The sequence below is a fragment of the Salminus brasiliensis genome, chromosome 5 (genome assembly GCF_030463535.1).
Source record: "Salminus brasiliensis chromosome 5, fSalBra1.hap2, whole genome shotgun sequence".
Classification (NCBI taxonomy): Eukaryota; Metazoa; Chordata; class Actinopteri; order Characiformes; family Bryconidae; genus Salminus; species Salminus brasiliensis.
In genome coordinates this window covers 39,207,582-39,231,634 of record NC_132882.1, presented here as the reverse complement: position 1 = coordinate 39,231,634, position 24,053 = coordinate 39,207,582, and the positions used below count along the sequence as shown (strand labels likewise).

The following is a 24,053-nucleotide window of genomic DNA, read 5'->3' as shown; positions in this document are numbered from 1 at the left end:
TGCACTCACTTCCTTTGGCCCACTCCTCTCTGCAGATCATCTCCAAATCCTTAAGGTTTTTAGGCGTGCATTTGTAAATTTGTAAAGCTTCAGCTCTCTCCATAGATTTTCTATGAGATTGAGGTCAGGAGACTGGCTAAGCCATTCCATGACCTTGATATGCTTCTTATGGAGCCACTCCTTTGTTTCCTTGGCTGTATGTTTTGGATCGTTGTCGTGCTGGAAGACCCATCCACGACCCATTTTCAGGCAGAGGCAAGGAGGTTGTCACCCAGGATTTTGCGATACATGGCCCCGTTCATCTTTCCATCGATGTGGTGAAGTTGGCCTGTGTCCTTAAAAGAAAAACACCCCCAAAACATAATACTTTCACCACCATGCTTGATGGTGGGGATGGTGTCCTTAGGGACATATTCTGTATTTTTCTTCCTCCAAACACGCCGAGTTGAGTCGAGAGCTCAATTTGCTCAATTTTGCTCAATTTTGGTCTCATCTGACCACAGCACCTTCTCCCAGTCTTTCTCAGAGTCATTAATATGTTTGTTGGTGAACTTGAGGCGGGCCTGGACATGAGCCTTCTTGAGCAGAGGAACCTTGCGTGCACTGCAGGATTTTAAACCATTACGTCTCAGTGTATTACCAATGTTTTTTTTGGAGACTGTGGTCCCAGCTGCCTTAACTTCTACTTAGGGTTAGGGTGTGTCTGTGGGAGTCAACATTAGTCATGGTTTTTAGGGGATCAAATACTTAGTTCCCTTAATGAAATGCAAATTATTTTTTATTTAAATATTATTTCATTTTCTAGATTTTTATTTTTGATATTCCATCTCTCACTGTTAAAATGAAGCTACCATAAAAATCATAGACTGTTTAATTATTTGTCAGAGTACAAACTTTCAAAATCAGTGGGGGATCAAATACTTATTTCCTTCACTGTAAGTGTTTATGTTTTATAAAATCTGTATTGGCCATAGCAAACACTACAAGCTTTTTAGAGTGGTATTCTTTAAAATTGGAAAAATGCACAAAATGTTGAAAACTCACTTGCATAGAGTCTCAACCATGCTTTTTAGCAAAGTGGTAAATTTCTACTCCTTTCTTTCAAATACAGTGGTCGAGTCAGTTTTGCTGCTCTGAACATTCCCCACTTAGAGTACTTAGGCCTTCATTCTCTAAAAGAGATCAGTGATGGTGATGTGGTCATAAGGAACAACCCCCATCTCTGCTATACTGATGGCGAATACTGGCAGAAGCTCTTCAGATCTAACAAACAGTACATACAAACCAGAGATAATTCAGCTTCCAGTGCATGTGGTAAGACATGGATTGGCTTGTTCATTCTAGTGTAATCAAAGTAATAAAAAAAAACTAATTTAGACATATTAATGCAGCACTTAGAAAGATATGTGTTCTTTTTTTATTGCAAGTACTATACAATAAATTTAAATGTGGATGTAAGCCTGTAATTCCCTGTGGTGCTCTTTTACCAGAGTTTCAAAACAGGATCTGCAGTGAGATGTGTAATGAGGATGGCTGCTGGGGTCCAGGACCCTCCATGTGCTTCTCTTGTAGGCATGTCAGTCGTCAGGGGATCTGTGTGGATGCCTGCAATCTGCTTGAGGGGTGAGTGCCACAAAGGAAAAGTTACAGTGGACATATAAAGTAGAAATATTTATCTTTATTATATTTAATGGCTCACACTGGGTAGAGTAGAATAACGAGTCAGGAAGGGATCGTTCATCTTTCGTATTATTGTTGTGTCATAACCTGTATTATTTTCATTTTGTACATAATTTATAAACACTAGTTGACGTTCAGGTTTGCGTGACCATTTCATGATGATTGAACCAACAGAAACTGACCAGAATATTGAATTTTTTAAATAGCAAAGAAACTATTCTAAACAGTAGCAAAGCACCACACTTAGCAAAATTACAACTTTCACTCAGTACACACACCCTGCAAAAGTCAACTCTTCTGTTAAACAATGCAACTTATAATTTAATGAGTAAATTCTTTCAATCAAGCAATAAACAACAACCTAAACATCACAGAAGTTTTAGAGTGTGCTAAAGTGTAAGAACTTTAACATAATAATAACTATTCCTTTCTGGAGTTTGCTGAATTTGCCTGGTACTGTGGGTACCAGGCAAATTCAGCAAACTTCATATTTTATCCAAATTCCAAAACTGCCATTTTTTAAATTACATTATGAATGGTGGGAATGGCAACCTAAAAACGCTTTGATATTCCTGTTTTGTAAGCATCAATAAATTGATGAATTGAGCTGAGTGCTGTGTAGCTGCTGTGGCTGTTGACTTGACAAAGTTGGCAATAAGAACATTTAAAAAGCTCAAAAAATAAATTCTCAGTAAAAGTTAAAATAAATTATAATACCCTTGATGCCATGGTTTAAGAAGATTTTATGGAAGAGTGAAGTCCTTCTCTTCGGACATATTAACTAACAAACTTTTTACTGCTGTTGTATGTGCCATTTGTTGTTTGCTGCGTCACGTTTACAGTGAGGCTATAAGCTAACTCAAAGCTAAATTTTCCTCTTCTTTCCTATTGTACTGATCAGCTGATTTGCACATTATATACATCGTGGAGGAAGAGCACTCAGCCATTTTGGTTGTTTGTTTGGTTTTACAGAACACCTCGTGAGTACATGTCCAACCACATATGTTTAGAATGTGACCAAGAGTGCAGGACTCTCAATGGAACTCCAAGCTGTCATGGACCAGTATGTCACATTTATATATAGTTTGTGGGATATAGACTGGAATAAAGATTCTGTAGGTTATTTGTAATTTTGCTTCCTCAGTATAGAACGAGGTTAAAGTAGATAAATTAAGCACCTTAAAATCTCTATATCTAAATCCAGTAGTTTCATCTATACATAATAACTTAATATTTCAGTAGATTAAAAAATTAACTGCCTTTCCATTTCTCTATTTTTTGACCCAGGGAGCTGATCAGTGTGTTAAATGTGCCCACTTTAAAGATGGCTCCCACTGTGTTTCCCAATGTGCCAATGGTGTACCTGGTGTCAACAACAAACTTATCTGGACTTACCCTGACAAGAACAGAGAGTGTCGACCATGCCATCCTAACTGTACTCACGGGTAAGAAAGTAGTTACATTTACATAAGCTGAGACAGTTATTATGTGCTGTGTTTTATGTTACAAAAACATGTTGTCTATTTGTTTAGCTGTAGAGGACCTGGGCTACAGGGATGTAAAGCGCAAAGGTATGTAAATGTGGATACAAATCCTAATTGTATGTTTTAGTGTAAATTCCTGTGTGTTATTGTTAAAATTATTTTGTGTTTAGAATGTGGTTTCAGATGGTTGTTATGGTAGTCGCTATGGTATTTCATGTTATTGCTAAGGTGCATCCGGTGCTTGCTAAGGTTCAAGATTTTGTTCTGTGGTGCTATGGTGTTGCTTTGGTATTTCTAGTGTTAGTGTATTTGTATCATCATGACATTAGAAAGGCACACACCTTTGCACCCCATCCATTCCTAGGGGAAAAAAATGTGGAAACAAGCAGACTAAACACTGGGAGTTAAAACAGTGTCAATATCTCATTATGACAGTAATTTAATGCGTCTGCAATAAAAGGTACTATTCTCTTTTGACATTTATATATATGTATATATATTGATATTTATATCAAACTGATATTAGTTCAGGATATTTGGATAATTTGTACTTTACATTGATATTACATTCCTTACTTCATTTTAGTTTAGTTATTACATCTAAATTTGCAATGTAATGTACTAAAATACATTTCTAAAGTAATAAAGTCGTGTAGTTATTACATCAAGAAATTTACTAGTAATGCATGTATTGTCTTAATATGGGTCTAGCCTTGTAGTTCTTGATTGTGATTGTGTAATCCCCATTTAGACAGGTTTGTGTCAATTGGTGACTGTGTCTGGATTAAACTGAATAGTCAGTTTTCCTTTCATAAAGTAAAACTTATTGCAAATACCCTTCATGTCCTATATTCTACACTGTATTTTTATGTTATTGCCTGTTCATATGTGTCACATCAAATATGTTAAACTACATTTGATATATCTTATCTCCAGCTCACAAATGTCCATGGTTGCGTCAAGCATGGTGGGTGGTCTGCTACTCATTGTGGTGGTTCTCCTTTGCATTTTTATTCTGCTGCGCCGAAGACGCATTCGTAGGAAGAGGACACTGCGTCGCCTTCTGCAGGAGAGGGAGGTACAGAATGCTCAATGTCAGTGTGATGTTTTAGAAACTTTCTTCTTGTCACTATATATATAGTATACTATATATACACATTAGCATCTGAATTTTTGGCTTGAATTTCAGAGAGTAAGCTGTTTACAATATATTGTTCCCAGATATTGAAAATGTCTATATTTATTTTCAAAAGTGTTTATTGTCTCAGGGTATTGCGTTTTTTTTATGTTGAGTACCTTGACTTTTATGCAGATTCCTGAACAATGTATTTATTAATATCTCTTAAAAACAACAAAAGAACACATCTGTGGCATCTGTTTTTTTTTTTTTTTTGTTCACCAACGAACAAATTCAAAAGCAAATAAACAACTATAGCACTAAGTGTCTTGCCCAAGGAGGAATTAAACCCCAATCTGCCACAAAGAAGGCAGTGTTGTTAATTAGTAATTGCTTATCATGTTAACTCCACAGTTGGTGGAACCTTTGACTCCAAGTGGTGAAGCACCAAATCAGGCTCTCCTCCGCATCCTTAAAGAGACCGAATTAAAGAAAGTCAAAGTTCTCGGATCTGGGGCATTTGGCACAGTCTTTAAGGTAAATAAATTAATATCACTACACCTCAACAAAAATATGATATTGTTATGTATTGTTGCACTACTGGTGGACTATGACTGTAATGTTGTACTGTTGGTGTAATACTTGAATAGACTCTCATGACTTTACTATGTGCTTGTCAATAGCACACTTGAAAACACATTATTAAATGTCGTATTTTGTGACTGACTGAAAGTCCTGTGCTCTCAATCAGGGTTTGTGGATTCCAGAAGGAGAGGATGTGAAGATTCCTGTTGCTATTAAAGTTCTGAGAGAAGTCACCTCTCCTAAAGCTAACAAAGATATTTTGGATGTGAGTAGACTTTTGCTTAAAACATTAAACACAAATTAATCTGTAAAATCCTAATAATGACGGTAGTGATTACATTCACCAGCAGCATTTCAGTACTGTTAAATATATTGCGTTGATTATTTCTGTGATCTTCAATATGGGGGTAAAACACAGGATAATTTTTGGGAGAGTCATGCTGTACTTCGGATTACACATTTTTCTTGACTGCTTACGTACTGTTATTGCACACTGCTCACACACGTTTTTGCAGAATCAAATCAAATTCAATTTATTTGTACAGTGCTTTTTTACAACTGGCGTAGTTACAAAGCAGCATTACAGGAAACAGTAAGAGGACAAAGGATCAATAAAACATGACCTAAACATGACAAGACCGATGAGCAAGCCAAATGAAAAACTCTCAGAGCTGATATTCTTTTTCAAATATTATTATATCATATTATTATTGTAGCACACCTGAGCTGTAATGTATAAATAACTCTGATAATATAAATGTATAACATAATATATAATCTTGTGGTATCTTTTGAAAAGATTATTGGAAATTTGAAAATGCATAAACTTTAAAATCGTACACAGTGTCATGGCATGTGCGAGAAAGATGGATCTAAGCAAGAATTTATTGAAATACAACAGAAATACAGAAATAGAGAAAATGAGGTGCAGCAATCTAAATTAACAAATGAAAATCCGACATTGATTTTGAACCATGCTTCAAAATATTTAAAAAAGTAAACCCATAAAACAGGCCTGGACAAAAATTATGGTACCCCTAAAAATAATGTGACCACAGGGACATGTTAAATCAAGGTGTGTCCACTAATTAGCATCACATTTGTCTACAATCTTGTAATCAGTCAGTGGGGCTATATATATATATAGGAGGAAAATTGATGACAACTCAAAGAGACAGATAATACGAATGGTAACAAGAGTCCAGAAAAAACTTCTAAAGAGATTAAAAGTGAACGTCAAGCTCAAGGAACAGTGTCAGCCAAAGTGGACTTAATGGGAGATGACCAAGGAGGACACCATTGTTGAAAACAAATCATAAAAAAGCCAGACTGGAATTTTGAAATTACATGTTGACAAGCCTCAAAACTTCTGGGAGAATGTTTCTATGGACAGATGAGACAAAAATGGAACTTTTTGACAAGGCGCATCAGCTCTATGTTCACAGATGGAAAAATGAAGCATGTCAAGAAAAGAACACTGTCTCTACTGTGAAACATGGAGGATGTTCTGTTATGTTCTGTGTCTGCTTTGCTGCATCTGCCACAGGGTGTCTTGAATCTGTGCAGGGTACAATGAAATCTCAAGACTATCAAGGGATTCTAGAGAAAAATGTGCTGCCCAGTATCAGAAAGCTTGGTCTCAGTTGCAGGTCATGGGTCTGGCAACAGGAACCCAACAGTAATGACTCAAAACACACAGCTAAAAACACCCAAGAATGGCTAAGAGGAAAACATTGGACTATTCTGAAGTGGCCTTCTATGAGCCCTGACCTAATCCTATTGAGCATCTTTGGAAGGAGCTGAAACAGGCAGTCATTTTTATTTATTTTATTTATTATTACTTTTGTCAAGTTATTTCTGTGACTGTTGTGGGGTTTCATTAACTGAGGGGTATCAATAATTGTGTATACAAAACATAATGTATATGCCTTACCAAATTTAATATGATATATTACATTTTTAGGAGGCCTATGTTATGGCTAGTGTGGATCATACACATATATGTCGTCTCTTGGGAATATGTCTGACATCAACAGTTCAGCTAATAACCCAGATTATGCCGTTTGGCTGTCTGCTGGATTACATCAGGGAAAATAAAGGCAACATTGGTTCACAGAATTTGCTCAACTGGTGTGTTCAAATTGCCAAGGTGAGTATGTAAACATCTGAAATCATTACATTATTTGGATAAGAATCATCTTAGATTAGCTGTTCATCTGAGGTTACAGTAGTGTCATTAAAACATATATGCCATTATATATGGCAAGGACAAATGTACAGCAGCTTACAATCTTCTCATTCCTTTTTAACAATCCTTCTACAAACTAATGGGACTACTGTATTGTACTTGACAAAAAAAGCCTAAATATATTGACCATGATTTCATTTATAAAAGCAGAAAAGTGGAAAATATACAAGGGGTGAATATGTTTTATAGGCTCTGTATCTATACTAGAAAATCACTTAACAGCATAACTGAGAAAAAAACTACAATAGACATTTGCACCACATTCTTGAGCAAATTAATGACACAATTTCAGCAGATTCCTCTAAATGGCTTTTCCATGCTGCTTTGTTTCTGTCCTAACAGGGCATGAATTACTTAGAGGAGCATCGGCTTGTTCATCGTGACTTAGCAGCCCGGAATGTGCTGGTGAAAACACCCAATCATGTGAAGATCACTGACTTTGGCCTGGCCAAGCTTCTCAGTGGTGATGACAAAGAATACTATGCAGATGGAGAAAAAGTATGGTCATTTGAATCCCAAACAGTAACAACCAATCCCCAACAGAAGAGTTTGAATACATTTATTTATGTTGGTAGAACATTGAAATAAGATTTCTGAAATATTTGCTTTTAATTTACATGATTATTTAGTGGGATTTAACAAGGCTATCAACTTGCATTAGGTTTGTTAAACTACAATGTTTTAGATGGCACAACTACAATAACATGGTGACAAAATCAGTTCCTCAAATTAGTTTAGTGTCACTGGAACCACAAACAAGAGGTGGGCATAAAAACAAAGCTGGTTATGCAGAGATGAACTTGTATTAGGTATGGTGTTTATATGATGATTGAATATTCTAGAAGGCTTAACCTGAACTATAAAAAATATTCTCCTCACAAATGACTTAATGATAGTATAATAATTAAATGATGACATTTGCAGTGACTGAGTTATACCACAATAAAAGCCATTGGAAAGTTGCATTATTGCTCATGCAAATTATCTTTTCTAATGTGAACTGTCTCAGCACGTATAGGAGGCAGTGTACATTTATGTATGTTGATACAAAACAATATTAATTTCTTTTTCTACCAGGTCCCTATAAAGTGGATGGCTCTAGAGTCAATTCTTCACTGGACATACACACATCAGAGTGATGTCTGGAGTTACGGTCAGAAGTAGCCCAATCCAGTCCATTTTTACTTTCATATTCAGTCAAAGCTGCTTAGAAAGTAAATGAGCAATTTTATTATGCACATTTAGCATCAAAATGCCTATATAAGTACCTCCAACTCTCATACTTGCAGGGGTAACTGTGTGGGAACTCATGACATTCGGCGCAAAACCCTATGATGGGATTCCGGCAAGAGAGATTGCAGGCCTGCTGGAAAAAGGAGAGCGGTTACCTCAGCCTTCCATATGCACTATAGATGTCTACATGATCATGGTCAAATGTGTGTCTGCAAAACAAAAACACAAAAAATATATTTATTTTGTAATATATATTGTAGACATATCGTAATTCATTGCATATGCATTACAGTTACTAAATGTATGCCTAGTCTGAAAAGACAATTCCAAAAATAATAGATTTTGACATTTTGAAATTCAATAAATAACAATAGTATATCAAATAAAAAAATAAATGATAACTAAATACTTAAATATGAAAATGAAATTAGATACTAGTTTTCTGCTCCCTGGTGGATTATATGTGCACTACATGTACCAGAGTTGCCACACATAATAAATGTCACCTTTGCAAATCACCTCAGGTTGGATGATAGATGCAGACAGCAGACCTTGCTTTTGTGATCTCATAGCAGAGTTCTCAAAAATGGCTCGAGATCCACCTCGCTACCTTGTAATTCAGGTACTCACACTCATGACTGTGTATACTATAAATAAAGCTATAGACAATTAAAGTTTTTTACTGCTTGAAAATGTGACTCAAACATACTGATCTTGAATTTCTGAAAAATAACATGCTGTGCATGTGCTGTATTTGTTCACAAAAATATTAAAAATGAATACTAAATTTAGTATTAGTATTAATTTAATGTATATAATGTAACAAATATAAGCAGAATATTATAATTTGACTTGGTCTTGGTTATCCCCAGGGAGATGAGCAGATGCACCTGTCCAGTTCAACAGATATTACACTTTACCGCACTCTGCTCAGTTCAGAGGACATGGGGGATGTAGTTGACGCAGAGGAGTACCTGCTGCCTTGCAAAGCCTTCTTCAATAGTTCTCAAACGCCTCTATCACATCATCGAAACTCAAATGTATGTTCAGTGATTAGTTTTTTTTTTGTTGTTGTTGTTGGTAGTAGTTGATGAAAAAGGTTTTATTTCATTTAGTTTCATTCTTTTGGAAATGATTAAGGTTTTTACAATATTCTGGTTATTGAGGTCACAGGGTACATTCATTTGAAGCCTCTTTTTGTTTAGGGCAACAACCAGATGTGTGGAAACAGCATAATTTTGCGATACATCACCGATCCAGTACACAGCTGTCTGGATAAAGACCATCTGCCACCAGGTACCACTGCTGTCCACTAACAAACTACACCTCTGTAGTCACTAACTCTCCTCTTAGAGTTCAACTCTCTTACTTTCCTGGAGAAACCAAAGTGAATAAAAATAAATCATAAGCATAATCATTTTTCATTATCGTGATACATTCATTTGCCCATACAATAAAAACAGTTTGTTTCACTAACAGAGTACATGAACCAGGACATGACCACACACAGTGACATGGTAAACCACAACTATGAGAACACAAAGCCCATGGAAAACTACATAGGTACATTTGGCAGTAAGCTGGAGAGACCACAGTTCCTGAACAGTTCGACGAGTCCTGTCCCAGTGTCCCGTGGTGCCAGTCTGGACAATCCAGAATATCAACATGACTTCTTCCCCAGCCAAACCTCTGACAGTCTCTTGTTTCCTGCAGCAGAGAACTTGGAATATGTCGGTCTTACTACAGATGTGCAGGCCCCAGGGCATTAGAGACTGTTGATGTGGGAACATTGTATGGACTCAAAACAATTCAGGACCTGCATATAGCCTGTTTTGGCAGTCGTTTTGTGCACCAACACACTTAGTTTTCCACACCACCCTGAACCTCTTTACCTATTTTTACTGCACTCTCACCAGTGGCAGTACTGTGTACAGTTACTGTGACTGAACTACGGTTAATCCAATTTTGTGCCCTTAAAGCCCACTTCTCCAGGATGTTTTTTTGTTGTTGTTGTTTTTAATAATTTATGGGCAGTTAATGGATATTGCTTTTCTGCATTTTAGTAGAAAAGGCCCATCTACGCCTTTTTACTCTACCTTGTAAAACAGAGTCAGCAATTCAGCTGACCTGTTTATGAGGATATTTGGTCCAAGTATGCACTTAACTGACATTCTTTCAATTTTTAAATGCATTAATACAGTTCATTGTTAAAATTTAATTTGCCCCGGGTGAAGTCCAGTCATCAAATGAACAATGAAGAAATCAAGCATCATTTAATATTTAATTGCATGTTGAATCATTCACATACTTCATAAGTCTTAGCACTGTATGTTACATCCTAGATGCTAGGGTATGTTTGTGTTGTTCATAAGTATGCAGCAAGTTGAAACTGTTTAAAATTCAGCACATTTCTTTTTATTTACATTTCTTTTAACATTGAAGTGGTACATAATTTGCACCATGGAGTGACTCATTTTGTGGTTGCACCAACATGAATGAACTAATGTGGTTTTATGCATTCAAACTTGCAGTTAACACTGTGATATGTGTTAAGAGGGTTAAGCAGCAATTTGGTTTACAGTTTCTACACATTTGCTGTTTGTTTTACCTAACCATCATTTACTGTGTGGGTTAAGAAACAATCATTAATAAGTAGCCATTATTAAAAAGTATAATATACTGTATACATTTATTATTGGCAGGAACACAATTTTAGGTACACTTACAAATGCACAAATGTAAATAATAATAGATTCATTCTAAAAAAGCTACAGACAAGGTTTTTACTTTTAAAGATCACTGCAAGATTGGTCACAAACCAGCTACTGCTCCTTTCACCATTTCTAAATATGCTGTACATGTTTTAAATGTTTGCAAATGAAAATGCACTGTGAAAAAAGTAATGAATGCTAAATAAAGCTCAAATATTGCTCCCAAAGAAATTTAGATTGCACTACACCTGTAACAAATGTTACAATCAAAAGCAGCATTACTAATTACATTTTCTTTGTATCTCATTTAAATGAAGAGTGTGTTGTGTGATTACAGAGTTATCATTTAATCCATGACAGTTCATTTAAAATTCATTTCATGTCACAAAATGTATGCAAACTATGGCAAAATACTAGACAAATGACCTGCCATGACACTGCAGAACAACATCCATATAGAAAGAGCATCTTCTCATTGTCCAAACCTTTTCCTTATTAAACTGATTTTTACATCGGGAAAATTTGCCCCCCACACAATATATTTGTGCTGTGAGCACTGTGACTAAAAAGTACTTAAGACTTCAACATCTTACCAACCAAATTACTAATTCTAAGAAAAAATTGAACATCAATATTGATTTTTAACAATATCAATATGCAGCAATATTATTCTAACATGTTTTGCCCATGTTGTATTAAATTGCTTTGTTCTTAATCCTTCATCTTAAATCAATAGTTTGGCGAAACATGGCTTCTCACTTCCTTCAGAAGGCATTTTTGTACCGGACGTGAACTTATTTAGTATTGAACAGGAGATGCTAGACTAATGTTGCTAACACTGAACTGTCACCAATCTTATCTCCATAAACATATGCACAAAATGTCTGGAGTAGTAACTTATCTAACATCTATTATAAATTAAGAAGCACACATCAGACATCAAACATGTATTGACCACCTGCTTCTGGGGTAAGTTGCAAATCATGTTAATTATATTTAAGAACAAACATATTAATAAATAATGTATATTATTAGTAAGCTGTGCTCAACAATATTTTCATTGACTGTTTATGTCATGCAATGGTGCATAATCACATGAAATACACACAACAACATTCTTTACGTATGTATTTAAACAAGATGGTGCAAGGTGTCCACCACAGGATTGTTAGGGTCTGTATGAAAAAGGTCATTGTTATAAAAACTGACTTGCTCACTTAAGTTGGAAAAACTGCACATTTAGGTGCCTCCCACCCTTCAGACAGCTGCAGTTTTCATCAGTGTTTGTTCCCCAAACACCTCTTTAAAGTAAGCAACATGCTCCTCACAGTGCTCACCTATGAAAAACAAAGAACACTGTCAAACAAAGCACATCAAGCAAGCCTGTCCTCTACATCACAAGTACTGAAATAAATCTGTGAAGTAAACTTATCTAGTCTGAGATTTCACTTCAGAGAGAGGTGTGTAGAAGTCCTAAGAGGATCAATATTCATGCAGTTCAGCACCACCCACCTGGGTTAAAAGCAGGGTTGCCACGTAATCTTAAGTTTCTTTGCTCAAAGAAGCGGAAGATTGTGTAGAATAGCATAGTATCATTAGTCTGTCGTGCTGCATCCAGGAATTTGCGCGCTGACACATTGTCGTGACCACCAACACTGCGGACAAACCGGAGAGCTCCAAGAACCTGCTGCTTTGAAAGAAGCACTTCCACAATCTCATCATTTGCTGTGGAGAGTCTCTGTTGTATACACACAAACACACAAAAAACTGTAACAAATTACTGTATCTTATACTCATTATGGTATTCATCATAATTATAGCAGAACAAAAGCACACTCACAACAAATGCAATTTTGGGTTTTACCTTGAGCATATCTAGAGAGAGCTGGTGGGCAGGAGGATACGTGCTCTCTAGTGACAGAAGCAGACAAGCCTAATCCAAAAGGGAGTTACAGTTTAAAAACTTTCACAAAATGATAACATTGTCCACATTACCAGTTTCACATATTAGGAACATTTAAAAATACACATACAATTGGTAAAAACAAAGAAGAAATTATGAGATTATGAAATAAGAACCAAAACAGCAATATATAATAATTTTGCCTTAAAATAATTTTGATGCTAAACTGACTTGTATTAAGGAGAAAACAAACATCCTGTGTGTGACTAATAAAGCTTTTAGAACCAAAAACATGTATGCAGTTGTATGCACACTATAGCTCAACATAAATTGCATTATCTTGGTAATATGGTAAACTGTCAATTTTTGGAACTGGACTCACCAGTGGTTTGGAGTCACTCAGCACATGGTACTGAAGGAACTGATGAAGCATGTAGAACAGATTGTGCTGGACTAGAGTTTTGATAACCAGCTCATACAAGTAGTGCTAGAAACAGAAGATAATGCATAAAATATGATCCTACAAAGTTGTCATTCTGGTATTCATGGGAGCAAAGGAGCAAAGTTGACAGTGCTAAAGTGCAATGTTCTCAACCTGATAGGTTCAGATATTTAGTACTTGGAACATCAGTACGCATAATTAAAATAATAAAGTTGAACATACTGTGAACATACTGTTGAATATGTCTATAAAGGGTTACCAGTATGAGGCTACATGTATGGACTACAAATTTATGCCTATCTTACATATATAATAGACAGCTCAATAAACTTTACAGTGCAAACCTATGGGACAGCATGGAACATTAGATTTTTACAAATACCAAGTTAATAGAATGCATGGTATGCAAGGAAAATAGAAGGGTGCATTATTAGGGGGAAATAATTTAATAAAAATGACCTCTGAACATCTATTATCGTAATAAGATACCCTGGAGGAGTCCTGATCAGCACCGCATCGTTGATGCATGTAGTTCTGAAATATGAATCAATAGTACTGTACCTGAACTGTGATTTGAAACTGGTTGAGTGAGCGAATATACTCCATGACAACTGCAATGATGAACCTGTGGGACACATCCTGTTCCACAAAAAAGCTCTGCTAAGTGATACATACAATTAAAAGAAACATGCACCATTTTGAAAACAAAAGCTCACCTTCTTCTCAGTAAATGCAGAGAGAACATGAGTGTACATGTCAGACTGGTCAATGACTGCTTGTGTTCGAACTGGTCTTTTGTATGAGTTGCTGAAGCGACTGGGCCCTGACTCCAAAGCCTAGAGGAGGGGAAGGGGGGAGGAACAAACAAATGTTACACAATTAAAAAGTATGTTTAGAATAACTATCACAATAAGTTCAGTTTTAGGATTATACGACTTAGTACTATTATTTTAATTAGTTGAACATCCAAATTTAGAATATGTAAATACATTTAGACTGTAAATGTAAAGGGGAACTAGAAGTACCACAGTGTATGCTTGCTCTGCCTCCAGATACTCTTTATACACTTGGTTAAGCTTATCGAATACAGTAGCAACCACAGGCAAGTTCCCTTTCTCTCCACTGTCAAGCACTGTAAAAACAAGAAGAGAGCATATTGTTTTCTCACACCACACAGGCCTATGTAATCAGATATCATATGCATCATCTGTAATATCCACACAAACAACACAAACATTAAAGAGACCAATGGACAGGAATTATTTTATTATTTTTAATTTACATACCATTTGATCTACATACATTATATAAAAGGGGAATGTCAAAAAATATATAAATTATAAAATATATATATATATATTGTGAGCTATTTTTGGCAAACTGTTATTTTATGTTCATTATACATAAAGAGACATTTCAAAGTAAATGTAAAAGTAAGGTAAAGTGTTTGTTACCTTACTATATACAATGTTTTAACAGGAATTTACTCAAACTCGTAATGTGATATTCAAATAATGGGCCGATACTGGATTTCTGGATTTTTATGAACTATTAAATCACATTATGGGCAAAAATGAACTTTTTCCTGATTCTAATTTTGTAAGATGCAGTAGTGCATATTAAAATCATTTGGCCCATTTACATACTAACTGTATACCTTACAAGTTCTATGTGTCTTAAGTAAAATCAACAAATTAAATGCTTTTTTAATGGAATCTTCTGTACACCCATACAAATATGGGTGCTTCAGGTAGTTCTTTGAGCTACGACATAGAAGAACCACATTTGGTTTCATAAAGAACCGTCGTCATAACAGAGATGTGTGACTGTGACGAACAGTCTGAGGAACATTTTAAGAACAGTTTAAGATTTAAATAATCTTTATTTGATGTAAAGGTTCCTTATCATACATCTTTATTATATCATGTTTTTATGGAATCAATGGTGGTCCTTCTATGGTGTTGCTCAAAGACTAAGTTGTATTTGTCGTGAAAATACATTATAAAACATTCATCATAGAGGCATTTTGAGACTCATACTTTGTGAGCAAACGGACAGGATGACCATTTTGCAGTCACGTCTGCGAAGTAAAAAGTCCATTAGTTTTCCTTTGTCCTGAACAAGGTTCACTGTTGGCTGGAGCTTCACCTGAAGGTACCATAGATATCCTGTACATAATACATAAGTACATCAAGATAACAACAAACGTCCCCTAAGAATATATAGACACTTTTGTTACAAATAAATCTCTGTTTTAATCTGTAATCTAAAAAAAAAAGTTACGAAGAGTTACGTACCCTCACTTGCACTAATGATGATGTCTGGTTGAAAGACACTCCAAGTTGATGAGTCTAAATGTTAAGGGGCATCTTCAGAAAGTCATTCCCATCACCCATATTTCATGTTCATTACATGTGTAACATACAAACGGTGGCTGAAATGTACTTGACCTGAATGTTGAGGTTTGCAGTTCAGTATTTGAAAGCCTTCAAAACTATGAAAGTAGTATATTTGAAACTTTTACAATGTCTAACGCGGATTTAACATTCTAGCTAATATTCATTTATGTTAAGACTGGCTAAGACTGACTTTTTGTTGTTGGCTGTAAATGTCATATGGGTCTCACCCATATGTATCTCACTAATGATATAGAAAATATGCCATATTGTTGGGCTGCATGACAAAGAAAAAACAGCCAAATGTTTATATGAGCTCATCATGGACATGAATGCCATGACTTTTAATTAATAAATAAATACATCAAATAAATTCTATCATGTTTGAATTGTTTATGGGTTTTCTAAAATCAATACAAAATCAAAATTATGAATCACGTTTAAAAGGATAAAAGGGTTTGTTTTACAGCCCACATTGAACAGACCCCCATACAATATAATGGAAAAGGATGATGGAAAGGTCCAAGAATAATAAGTTGTTATTCAAAGGTATAGCCACTTTGACAAGGTTTGAAAGAAGAAAATGGTTTGGATGGTGTGAAACAACCCAAGAACCACCAAGGCACAAGTGTGCCATGAACTGGAAGCTGTAAGAACACCAGACAACAGTTAAGTAAGTTTTACAATGCCATGGACTAAGAGACTGCAGTCCAAGAAAGAAGCCCCTGTTCCAAAATGGACACCTTTAAGCTTAATTAAAGTTTTTCAGCTGGAAACCAACAAATTTAATTGAATTTAATCAAATAATATGCGTGTTGTGCAATAATTCTGCCCCAGAAAAAGAACAAAAATCACTGATGGGTTAAGATTGCCATATCATTCCTATCCATTAACAGTGTATGTAAACATTTGACCACATGTTTAGTGGTTATATTCCTAATCACAGCAATTGTGAAAAGGCAGGTTAATTAAAAAAAAAGAGTAATGTATTAAATATATTTTAGTTGAATAACATGAATAACATGTTTTATCAGAGAACTGTAATTCCCAATATTGCAAAAGGGAGTGACCACATGCCTTATGGGAGACATATAAGCCCAGATTTACAACAGTATTACGACAAAACATCTAAAAATGCAGCACAGAACACATCATTAACCAATTTACAAGCAAGACACTACATTTGTCACTGCTGATCTGAAAGGATACAGAGTTCACATGGCACCGAAGCTGCTGTTGGCCCTATGAGATACGAGAAAAGGTAATAATTGTCAAATTACATAAAATCCCATGAGATCAAGAGACACAGTAGTTTCTTTGTATTACTATAGTCACGTTAGTGTCAAAATGACACTACACAAAACTTGTATTTAAAACGATGCTCAATGAATTAGCAAAGTCAAGCAAAGATAATTGTTTAAATGTACTCACTAAAATCATCCAATTAAATGCAGATTCTATAATACATGTAAATGCCAACTTAATTCTGTTCACCTGTGAGAGGGATCTTGTAAGGGTGAATGGACCGTGCAGGAAGCACAGGTTGGTGAACATTCACAGCACAGTCTGGCTCCCTTAGTTTGATGTCAAAGATAATGGAGGTCTGAAGAAGTGAGATTGTTTACTCAGACAGTTTAAAATACATAGCATAAAACCTACTTGACTGCAGCCATATATAGTGATTAAGTGCAAAGGAAAATGTAATTAAACTATTAGTCAATAGTGCTGTAGCACAATGCAAACAAATTCAAGCAAAAAGGAACACAATTTAATTTAGACAAAGACAACAACATTGCCTGGAGCGGTGGGCAGCGGAACCAGCTGCATTGACATTTATGAAGGAATATGCAACAGCTTAATGTAAAACTCACCTGTGAGCTCTGATGGTGCACCACCACCAAATTATCCACAACATTCAGAGCAAACTTGCCTGTGGTGTTTAGTTTTAGTATGTGAGTCTTTTTACAGGACCCTTCTCTGTAGAACAAAATGAAGAACGTGTTACATAAATTGCAAAAAACTAAGCATTTTTGTCTGGAATTAATTTCTCACTGTGCAGATCTCCATAATAGAAAGCATTTATACATGGCTTTTTAAGCTGTTGTTTTGTTACTTTTTATTGTTAGTATACATTTTAACAATAGTATGTTTTCATTACTGTACGGTATACGGACATGAAGCTTTTTATTTTTTTTTTCTCAGTGACATTTAATTCATGTGTATGTTTTTAGATGTAAAATGATGACACAGTCATTGGATCTAGTTTAAATGGTCATGCCCAGATCCACATAATCACACAGAAAAGGTAATTGAACTGTAATAGTAGCCCTAAGATAAGGAGTTAAAAATCTATCAATGGCAGAAAATAATGTTGTAGGGCCGTTACCATTTTCACTGATAACACTTTTGCCCCCTGGTATGTATAAAGCTTATTGTACACAGCAACATACATTTAGGGTATGCACGTAATATGTTTCTTCTCTATTACTGTTCCCCATGCTTCACAGTTGGTATGGTATTCTTTGGATGCAACTCAGCATTCACTCTCCTCCAAACACAACGAGTTGTGTTTGTACCAAACAGTTCTACAAACAGTCTTCCCAGCCTGGTGCAGGTCTACAATTTTGTTTCTGGTTTCCTTCAACAGCTCTTTGGTCTTCACCATAGTGGAGTTTGGAGTGTGACTGTTTGAGGTTGTGGGCAGGTGTCTTTTATACTGTTAACAAGTTCAAACAGGTGCCATGAATACAGGTAATGAGTGGAGGACAGAGAAGCCTCTTAAAGAAGTTGTTACAGGTCTGTGACAGCCAGAAATCTTGCTTGTTTGTAGGTGACCAAATACTTATTTTCCACCATTATTTGCAAATAAATTCTTTAAAAATCAGACAATGTGATTTTCAGAATTTTTTTCTCATTTTGTCTCTCATAGTTGGGGTCTACCTATGATGTCAATTACAGGCCTCTCTCATTTTTTTTAAAGTGGGAGAACTTGCACAATTGGTGACTGACTAAATACTTTTTCCCCCAGTGTATATAGTTTTGTCCTCCTGTAGAGCATCAACCTGAGCCTCACCACAAGCATTTCAATGCATAAATGTCCGGACATATTGTGCAAATGACAAATAAACCTGAAACTTGAACATTGGTGATTTGTTCTTTCAGTCTCTGAAGTTCTAGTGCTTACCTGGGTAAGTGATACAGAACTACTTCTGCTCCTGAGCTACTAGTGCTTCTGGAGTGATGTTTGAGGTACATCACATAGAGTTGACCATAACTGGTTGAGAAAACATCAACAGAAAATAAATAAGACATTACACAAAAATAATTTATTCTTTCCTTTTTCTAGCCACTTAATTGATTATACTTTTTCATATGCATTTGTCTGATTGTCAAGACTTTGGAGGTTTACGGCACAAACCAGTAAAACGAGCAACAATATGTTGGTTATTATGAATGAATGTTGCTTATTTGGCAGCATATTTTTAATAACTGCATTAGTTCTGCAAAAAGGTGTGCTGATAGATTCCTCTGCTCCCCTCTACCTCTGACTTCCACTGGGGATACATGAGGAGAGTGGGTCGACCCATACTCTGCTCCCATCTTGTAGTTCTCAGTGGGAGATCTTCCCAAAAAGCAACCTGGCTAGTGCATAAACTAGAATCAGGGCACCCATTCTAACAAGGTTAACTGAGCCACATGGTGACATGATGATGTCATAGTTACATTAAAATATTGTTTTTGTGTGCCCACCTACACCTAAAACTGCCATTTTTTGAGACATAAAAAAGTTATTACTTCTACTACTACAAAAACAGTTACAAACTACAGTAATTATACTTACATGGTGGCAACGGCAATGTCCCTTTCAGAAAGACTAAGTTTGGTTGGTTTAGGAACCATAGGCAGCTCTATTTCAAACTTAGGCAGTTTTGACATGGTCCCATTCTACATAAAAATCAAACAAAGTTAGTGTTGCTGAAGACATATCTAAAAAAATATGCATATACAAGAATACAGCAGTGAATAAATATTACAAGTATGAAAACTGAATAGGTATCTAACGCGGCAAACTGTTATGTATTATGGTGCTTTTGGAGATCTACTTTTCTGCAGACTTAACTGACCCACTCTATTTATCTAATTGTTTTTAGAAGTCCTTAATTTGCTAAATCAGGTGTGTTAGTTTTGAGTTGAGAGTAAAACCTGTAGGAAGATATATCTCCAGGTTGGTGACCTCTCTATAAAAGACTACAACTCTTTCAAACAGGCTTACACCACAAAGAAACTTACTTTGAAAGCAAAAGGCTGAAGAACATTGCCTTGTACAGTGGTGGAAAGCAAAAGCACTGCAGTGTCTGGGCAGTATATATACCAATTTACATTAATGTTCTGGCTTTTCAACATCTTCAGAGTTCGCTTATCGGGTAGCACCTAAATAAAAGAAATAAAAATTATTTACATACAAGGTTGTGTTCATGCAAATGGGTTGACTTCCTGTTGAGTTTTTTTATACATTCACAAACGTTCATAAAAGATTTCGAAAAGTTTGAGACCCACATTTAGAGGAATCTTTCCTTGCAAGAATAACACTTATGAGCCACATTCTGTAATGCTTAACAAGATAAGAGAATACTTATTGAATGATATTGGACCACTCCCCCCATGCAAAACAGTTCAAGTTCCTATTATTGGGTTTTCACTTGTGGACTGCTCTTTCTATACACAAGGTTTTCAATTTGTTCTGAGAGACTAAAAGGGGCCAACTTTGATTTTGTGTTCCCATTACCATTTCTTTGTTTCTCCAGCCCCAAATGCATCAGTAAACCACCACCTTATGACAATGGTCCGAAAACAACTATTTTAAGAAAACAGACTGATCTTAGATAAATGACATACAATTTCTCCAAACATTTTTAAAGAACATGTGAATCATTACGAACTGTCTTCTATTATTACTGAGAATAAAAACTGTGTCCAAGATTATATACATCGGAATGTGTGGCACTGTACCTGGTAAAATTCAATTCCTTGGTCAGTGACGAAAACAATTTCATTCCAGTTAGTCCAACAGAATCCCAGAACATTAGCATTCTTGGTCTGTTAAAATGCACAAATAAATTAGCAAAAGTATTCTTGTTTGTTGCCATTACAACACTATTCTCTAACATTCTTGCCCATGGCCATACCTTGCATTCATGTGAAAATTCCAAATGGGGAAAATCAGGGATGAAGTTAATGAAATCCTAAAACAAACAAGAAGATCATTAAGAGCTTTCCTTATAATCAGCATAGCTAATGTATGTTCAGAACGTTATGTTTTTTTAAACATTTACCACTGATTTTGGATTTCGCTGAACAGCTAAGATTTTGTTCCCCAGTGAAAACTTGATGCATTTCACTTCACCTTTATCATCCATTCTGTAAAGCAAATCAAAACTATACAATTGCTTCCACAAAACAAAAATGTTCCACATGTTTTTAATAGTGGGTATTACTTACTTCCCTAACTCTAGACACACTTATTTTATAACTTACTATGAACTAAGTACACACAACAAGCTAAGGACTAAGGCCTTTTCTTGATACAGGTTTCCATCAGGCTGTACAGTTTTAGCTGTACAGTGAACAGTTTGTATGATGTATTATATAATGTGTTATATAACCAACTCATACCCAGACTGAAAAGTACTGTATGTAAATGTCAATATTTCAAAAGTTAATATCTGAATGTTTAATAAATGATATGTAGGAAATGTTCAAATAAGACTCTACATGGTCAAAACATGGAAACAGTTTTAATAACACTGGCTGAGCAACTTATAATTTGCTGCTGGTTGCTCAGTGTGGACACTTCTTTTGATTACAGAAAAATAAAATACTAAATCTAACCTTCTGTACTTTTCTCATATTTTTAAACAGGCAAAAAAATAATTCTAGTGTGGTGTATTACATACTAACAATTATAACATGTACTAACAAAACTACTGAAGTGCTCAACATTACATGCTCTGTAGTGCCAGTGTAGTAGTAATGTAATTTTCCCATTCCTACCTGAACGCAATTGGGCTTTTGTCCTCTGGTCCCTTCACAACTACTCCAGTGGCACCACCAGATCGCACAGCAAACACCTACACGCATATCAGAACATTTACACTTATGTATTAAGAGGAAGAACAAGCAACTTATGCCACAACTGACAGCATTTAAGAACTCATTTTAGGATGTGATTCATCTGTATAACAAACTATCTATGTCCATTCTTTTGTCTTTGCTTGATCAGTATAAAACTCAAATTAAAGTTGACCTATGTTCAATATCTAGTCGTTAGTAAACCAGTGTTTTCTTCAACACTCCAACTTGCAATGTCTAATGCTTGTGCAATTGTTTTAGCACAAAAAAATGGCCTGTTTTGGTCCTGTAGACATTGTACTGTAGTTATCATATTGGTACATTGTTCTTAACAAAATGCAGGCGTCACAGGCAAAACCCAAGCTCAAACCAAGAACACAAACACTCGGAGCTATTAACTGTTAAACAACCAATTTCAGGCCATGGCTCTGCAATGTGTGCTGATCAGAAAATTAAGGAAAGACTTCATTCACAATGGTATTATGAACAAAAGATTTGAATCAACAAGCTTTACTGATATAAATTGTGTAATTAATTGAGAACAAATTGCCATGTTAACGGTCAATGAAAGCCAAAATCATCAGCCCACCGAGGGCTGGATTCAAAATCACACTGAAAACCAAAGTTAAAAATGTAAAAATCACACACTTTGCATTAATTTTCTCATGGCAAAATCAATATGATGCAGTAGTATGTAGGGCCCAACACAGGTCACCAGTGAGTTCCTGAACAGTCTGTGGTGCTACTAAGCAGCAACGAATGCCCCCATACATAGAGCGCCAAATGTTCTAAATCAGATTCAGGTCTGGGGAAAGTGAAGGCCAGTCAATTGCATCAGTGCCTTCGTCATCTAGGAACTGCCTACACTCTGGCCATATGACACTGTCCTGCACCAGGAGGAACCCGGGGGGGCATGGCACTAAGGATTTCATTCCAGTACCTACATGGCTTTAAGGATTTCATCCCAGTACCTAATAGCAGTCAGGGTATCGTTCATGTGGAGTACCACTCCCTGCAGCAAGAGAATGTGTCAGTGGGGGGCATGCCAATTCTGGTGTTGCACTGAGTTGCACAGCGCTGGGCTGTGAGCACAAGTCCCACAAGATGACGTCAGGCCCTCATGCCACCCTCATGAACTTCTTGGTTTCTGACAGTTAAGAACATGTACATGAGTAGCTCACTAGAGGTTATTTTGTAGGGCTTTGCAGAGCCCTTCCTGTACCTCCTCTCACATTGGAGTATATACTGGTCCTGCTACTGGATTGATGCTCCTCTAAAGCCCTGTCCAGTGAGCCACATGTAATGGCTCCATTTTCATGCGCCTGTGATGGAAAACACAGCAAACATTCTTGCGATGTCCGATATGGACCACCTGCAAAACCATTCTTTTTGGTGGCGGTCTTGCTGTTACCTATCCATTGAACTTGTAACTTACATTTGCACCAAATGAAGTCAAATTGATTCACATCAGTGAACACTTATAAAATGGACTCTTATAAAGTGGACTCTTATAAATACCTGGGTGTTCATCTGAACAACAAACTGGACTGGTCAGTCAACACTGCTGCACTCTTCAAGAAAGGCCAGAGCAGACTCTACCTACTGAGGAGACTGAGGTCCTTTGGAGTGCAGGGAGTTCACAAATTAACATAGCAACAGTCTATAGAGACGTTTAATGTCAGTAAACGGCGGAGACAGACAGCAGAAGTGGCTGCTGCCATGGTTTGTTCAGTTCACTGGTGACCCCATGCCACATTATGGTACTGTGCTTCCACTGTTTACAGTATATTTGTATAGCACATCGTGGGCACAAACAGCACTCGAAATGAATGCAAAATGTGTATGACAGCCATTGTGTAGTTAAAATCAAGCATACAGTGTCTTTAAAGAACTAAAAGTTCAAAGCTTTATGGGAAGATTATATATCAGACCTAATACATAGCATTCGAAATACATACCTGTTTGTTGGCTTCATCAAAGAATACATTGTTGACACTGGATGCATTTTCAAACTGGACAGGATTCTCGCTTAATTCTAAATAATATTCCTTATCCATAACGCACAATAGTGTATAGTTGTAAACAGACTACTGGGAGTTTTCGAGCACAAGTCATGTGATTCACC

At 36.1% G+C, this 24,053-nt stretch overlaps 2 protein-coding genes across 3 annotated transcripts in view; one reads left to right on the top strand and one right to left on the bottom strand.

Annotated features, from left to right (window-relative positions):
* The window catches only part of LOC140556411 (epidermal growth factor receptor-like), a 17,033-nt gene extending 5,745 nt beyond the window's left edge, over positions 1 to 11,288 (top strand). Inside the window, exons 11-26 of one of the 2 annotated variants that reach the window (XM_072680306.1) lie at positions 1,112 to 1,314; positions 1,491 to 1,623; positions 2,653 to 2,743; positions 2,968 to 3,125; positions 3,213 to 3,251; positions 4,101 to 4,242; positions 4,696 to 4,818; positions 5,033 to 5,131; positions 6,830 to 7,015; positions 7,457 to 7,612; positions 8,192 to 8,267; positions 8,404 to 8,550; positions 8,872 to 8,969; positions 9,220 to 9,387; positions 9,553 to 9,643; positions 9,827 to 11,288. In XM_072680306.1, the coding sequence (XP_072536407.1) occupies positions 1,112 to 1,314; positions 1,491 to 1,623; positions 2,653 to 2,743; positions 2,968 to 3,125; positions 3,213 to 3,251; positions 4,101 to 4,242; positions 4,696 to 4,818; positions 5,033 to 5,131; positions 6,830 to 7,015; positions 7,457 to 7,612; positions 8,192 to 8,267; positions 8,404 to 8,550; positions 8,872 to 8,969; positions 9,220 to 9,387; positions 9,553 to 9,643; positions 9,827 to 10,116 (2,200 nt within the window). In that variant the 3' untranslated portion in view covers positions 10,117 to 11,288. Of the gene's footprint in view, positions 1 to 1,111; positions 1,315 to 1,490; positions 1,624 to 2,652; positions 2,744 to 2,967; positions 3,126 to 3,212; positions 3,252 to 4,100; positions 4,243 to 4,695; positions 4,819 to 5,032; positions 5,132 to 6,829; positions 7,016 to 7,456; positions 7,613 to 8,191; positions 8,268 to 8,403; positions 8,551 to 8,871; positions 8,970 to 9,219; positions 9,397 to 9,552; positions 9,644 to 9,826 lie in introns of both variants that reach the window. The other variant, XM_072680307.1, reaches the window with a different exon arrangement.
* Positions 10,740 to 24,053, bottom strand: rmc1 (regulator of MON1-CCZ1). The gene is made up of 20 exons (XM_072680308.1): positions 23,887 to 24,053; positions 21,851 to 21,927; positions 21,133 to 21,217; positions 20,986 to 21,042; positions 20,810 to 20,896; positions 20,090 to 20,230; positions 19,641 to 19,744; positions 18,984 to 19,073; positions 17,671 to 17,776; positions 17,294 to 17,402; positions 17,009 to 17,041; positions 15,701 to 15,754; positions 15,443 to 15,571; positions 14,429 to 14,535; positions 14,120 to 14,239; positions 13,965 to 14,042; positions 13,344 to 13,448; positions 12,923 to 12,991; positions 12,571 to 12,796; positions 10,740 to 12,395 (listed from the first exon to the last, which is right to left on the bottom strand). The coding sequence occupies exons 1-20, from the start codon at positions 23,983 to 23,985 to the stop codon at positions 12,316 to 12,318; spliced, it is 1,956 nt and encodes a 651-aa protein (XP_072536409.1). The 5' UTR covers positions 23,986 to 24,053; the 3' UTR covers positions 10,740 to 12,315.